The sequence below is a fragment of the Coptis chinensis genome, chromosome 3 (genome assembly GCF_015680905.1).
Source record: "Coptis chinensis isolate HL-2020 chromosome 3, ASM1568090v1, whole genome shotgun sequence".
NCBI classification, from domain to species: domain Eukaryota; kingdom Viridiplantae; phylum Streptophyta; class Magnoliopsida; order Ranunculales; family Ranunculaceae; genus Coptis; species Coptis chinensis.
This window is the reverse complement of record NC_141458.1, coordinates 118,763,901-118,768,006: the sequence shown is the minus strand read 5'-3', so window position 1 is coordinate 118,768,006 and position 4,106 is coordinate 118,763,901. Positions and strand designations below refer to the sequence as shown.

Here is a 4,106-nt window from a genome sequence, read left to right as displayed (position 1 = left end):
GTACCAGGAAGAGTGATACAACTTCAGAAGCACGTCATGGCACATGATGTACTGATCTGAAGTCTGAATTGTGAAAGTTACATCAGATTGAAGTTAATCACAAGAACGGCCAGGAAGAGATTAAAGAAGAGAGAGAGGGGGGGGCATGGACTTGATCAAAGAATACTAGTTACCTATTATCTCTCGAGACGCTCTGGGAATTTCGCACTCTTCTCTAATACTGTTCACCAAAACCAACATACAATAGACTAGAAACAGGTTCTACCAAGTTTTCCACCACAAAATTGTAATTAACCAGACTTAATGTAGGTAGCATTAGCACACATAACAAGATTTAAGTAAACAATCACGACTCATTGTCTGGTGCAGATGATTAAAAAAGGGATCCTTCCTTGACATCTCCATCAACTGTAACTTCTTTGGGCTTCAGCTCTACATTTTCTACTGCTGCACTTTCTGATGGTTCACCTTCTACAGTCTTAACAGCGATCATTGGGGGCTTCAGAGGAATCACCGACTGAGTGGTGCATTGTCTACTGGCACAATTTTCTTTATTGTTCCAACTTTCACATACCTGGTCATGAACTTGTATTCCCAGTCCTGTAAAGCCTCAAGTTCAAATGGGCCAAGACCTGTGATATCTCCAATTAGATCCTCCTCTTCAAACGACATCTTTGCAAGGGCTCTACTAGCATCCTTAGCAGAAAACAAAGCATATGGCCCACCGGGTCCATAAAACATTCTGCAAAGGAAGGGCAACATTAAAGCACATGAATATATCCAAGACATGTTACTGTGATACAGGAGTTAACCCATTGCAAGAAAATATGAGCTATATATAGGCATATAGCCAATATACAAGTATCTATGGATATACCTGCTTTGAGTAACATCATAGATCTGTCCTCTAATAGCCATAAGCAAAGGTTTCTTAGGATCTGATCCATCATAAGCTTTCAGCTCTTCTTCAGTAACTTCACCAAGTTGTACTGGTGCTTGTAAAGTTTCCATGTCTTCTTCCAAAAGTGTTGGTCTTGGTTTTGGAGCAAATAATCCAGAAACTTTGGGAAAACCCCCCCACAGAGAAGAAAAAGATCTGCCTTGAGTAACATTATAAACCTGTTCTTTAATAGCCATAAGCAAAGGTTTCTTAGAATCTGATTCATCATCCAAAGAAGTACTCTTCGAAGGTGGTCGAGACGTAGAACTCGAACCAGATTCTTTGTGGGTTGAATCCTCTGCTCTCTCGAGAGAATTTTCCTCAGGCACGCTGAAAATAGGATGGTTAATTTGGTTAGTCGCACAGCCTAATTACTATTGTACCATACATTTCATATCAGAAAATTCTCATACCGTTCAATAATGGCAGGAGTAAATTTTGGGAGTGGTCTAGCGCCAAACATGCTGCTTTGAGGCGAAGTCATCATAAAACCCAAACGGATTGGGTGGCTTCTCTAGTACTATTTCACCCTTCAGCATCTTCACTACAATGCTCATGTCAGGTCTATTAATGTGTCGTTCCTGAGTACACCATAATGCAACTAAAGATAATTTCTCAGCATTTTTTCTATTTTTCTCCTCAATGCCACATACCAAAAAAGATTTCATCTAGTTCTTCATTCTCAACTTTCAGACCAACTTCTCCTGAAACCACCCTGGTCCCACAGAGTTCCTTTTCTTCCTCAAAATTTCAAACAACATCATTCCAAAACTATAAACATCACTTTTATAAGTTACTAGTCGTCCCTTACCCACCTCTGGGGCAGCATAACTGCTTGTCCCTCTGTATCCTGATTGTTCAACCTGACTAGAATGTCTAGCCATTCCAAAATCTATAATCTTAGGAGAAAGGTTCGAGTCAATAAGCACATTCTCAGGCTTTATGTCGTAGTGAATTATTCGTGGGTGACAAACCTCATGCAAATAAGAGAGCCCATTTGCTATCTCAATTGCAATATTATACAACTTCCCCCATTCTATATCAAGATGATTTTTAAACAAAATCTTATCCAGTGATCCGTTTTTTATGTATTCGTAAACAAGTGCTTTCATGTCGTTATCAATGCAATACCCATATAGTTTGATCAAGTTTGGATGAGAAACACTACCCATGGTGCTCACTTCAGCCATGAATTGTTTTATCACGATCTCATTTGTGTTTTCTTTCAATACCTTAATAGCTGTTTCGACACCATTAGAGAATTTACCTACGTAGACGTCTCCAAAGCCACCAAAGCCTACAACATTTTTGGGATCTGATATAAAGCTCGTAAGTTTCACGCATGAAAATATACGTGGTGTAGCATACAAAAACTTTTCACTTGGTTGTGAGTATTCATCGCGCTCCATCAAGTTTAGGTCATACAATGTGGTTTTCGATAGTAGTCAAACCAAGTAGAGTATGGAAGACAGCTCAAGTGATAACAACCGGCCGGCTGTGAAAAAGTTAAAAAGTAAAAAATGAAAAAGCGGAGGACATAATTTGATGAATAGCAATAGAGTAAAGAATAGTAAGGTGACTGTAAGAATTGAATGCTCTTCGTTCACTAAGCAACCATATAATTTGATTATTGAATGAAACTAGGTAGAGTTGTAGACATAGAATTATAGTGTAAATGCTAAATAGTCGGCCCAAACAATATTTTCACATTGATAATCTAATGAATAACAAAGAAAAGCTAGCTTGGATGCATACCAAAATGACCAGAAGTGAAGATCCCCCGTTTTCTATGATTGGTGTGTTGGAGAAATCAGTTGGGTACTCAACGGTTGACTCTTATTGGTTTAGCTTTAAAAATCGATTCAATGGGTGCTCGTCTTCAAGAATAACGAAATGATGAATAATGACCCAATTTTATATAGTCTTTCAATATATGGTCTTCAATCTTGTCTTTTTTAATGGGACTTGTTGAGCTCTTTTCATTCTACGTTCTTACTACAATCGGCATCAATGGTTGAACTGTAAATGGGCATGGGCTATTGTCACAACAGCCGAATAAGTAGACTTGGGCCTCCGTTTAGTAGTGAGTATGATTTCTTGGGTCAGGCCTTCCTTGGGGAGATGAGTTTGAGATGAGATTTGGAGGTGAAGCCAACTTTTCAATCCTTAACACACCATTGCTAATTGATGTTGAAGTTGAAAGGCTCAATTAAAGTTTAGAAAAAAAATTAGTATATCATGCCAATGTGTCGTCGATCATCCCACTGAAGAGACTATGAAGCTTATATAAATTTTAATAGGTTATTTAGACTTTGGTCCTACTATTAATAGCGAAATTAGGTTTTGGTCCTACTTTTCAATTTTATTAGGCTTTGGTCATACTTTTTTCCTTGACTGTGAGTCAATATAGTTGACCCTGGTCAAGTTGTTTGTTATTTCGAAATGGCCAGAATACCTCTCTTTGTGCATGTCACGTGATTTTATGTTGACGTATTCAGTTCGCCACGTGTCGATATAAGGTGTGGTTACAGAGAACTAAAATATTAGACCGTCAATTTGTTGTTGTGCACATCTCGAGGAGAACTAAACCATAAGTTGGATAAACTTATACTTTAGTACATAAAACAAAGTCATCTTTTAGGAATTAAACCTACAGAACTTCACAAAATTAGAGTTTAGTCTTATCCATTACAGTTTAAAATTTTGTTAGGTTGAAAATTATTTCATTTGACACAAAAGATTTTACGGGAGCTCCACTCTCCAAAAGAGTGAGCCTTACAGGCCAAAATGCATTGAATCCATTAACCCCAAAATGTCAGGCAAAACCACATCATTTTTGGCTTCTCGACTATGCAACTCTAAGCATTCGGTGTTCTTCCAATCATCCCGTGGAGACTTTATTCTATTCTTGTAAACTGTAAAGGTTGGTGGACTTTATACGATTTGATACCCAAAACCCAAATCAATTACTTTAACATCTCCACCATCTAATTTTGAAGATTCATCTAAAAGAATGACTAGAGCACGTTCTGATACTCATCTTCCGAATCTAATTTAGTTCAGACACTCAATGAGTTTTTAGAAAATGTGGAAGAGCCAGATTTAGAGTTGAATTCGAGGTTTTAGCTGTTTTTTAGCTCTGGGTTGGATGAATTAGTGGAGGAGG

General features: G+C 37.8%; 1 protein-coding gene and 1 pseudogene across 2 annotated transcripts; both read right to left on the bottom strand.

The window, feature by feature from the left end:
- Window positions 1-200: 200 nt before the first annotated feature.
- On the bottom strand, window positions 201-2,966 carry LOC147513627 (membrane steroid-binding protein 1-like). 2 transcript variants are annotated; one of them, XM_086596772.1, is made up of 5 exons: window positions 2,696-2,949; window positions 1,354-2,435; window positions 1,028-1,270; window positions 878-985; window positions 201-742 (listed from the first exon to the last, which is right to left on the bottom strand). In XM_086596772.1, exons 2-5 carry the CDS (start codon window positions 1,425-1,427, stop codon window positions 511-513), a joined length of 657 nt encoding a protein of 218 aa, XP_086452898.1. In that variant the 5' UTR covers window positions 1,428-2,435; window positions 2,696-2,949; the 3' UTR covers window positions 201-510. The 2 variants fall into 2 exon arrangements, with proteins under 2 accessions (XP_086452898.1, XP_086452897.1); XM_086596771.1 differs by having other exon boundaries at window positions 878-1,270; window positions 2,696-2,966.
- LOC147513628 (rust resistance kinase Lr10 pseudogene) lies at window positions 1,630-2,349 on the bottom strand (annotated as a pseudogene).
- Window positions 2,967-4,106: the final 1,140 nt, after the last annotated feature.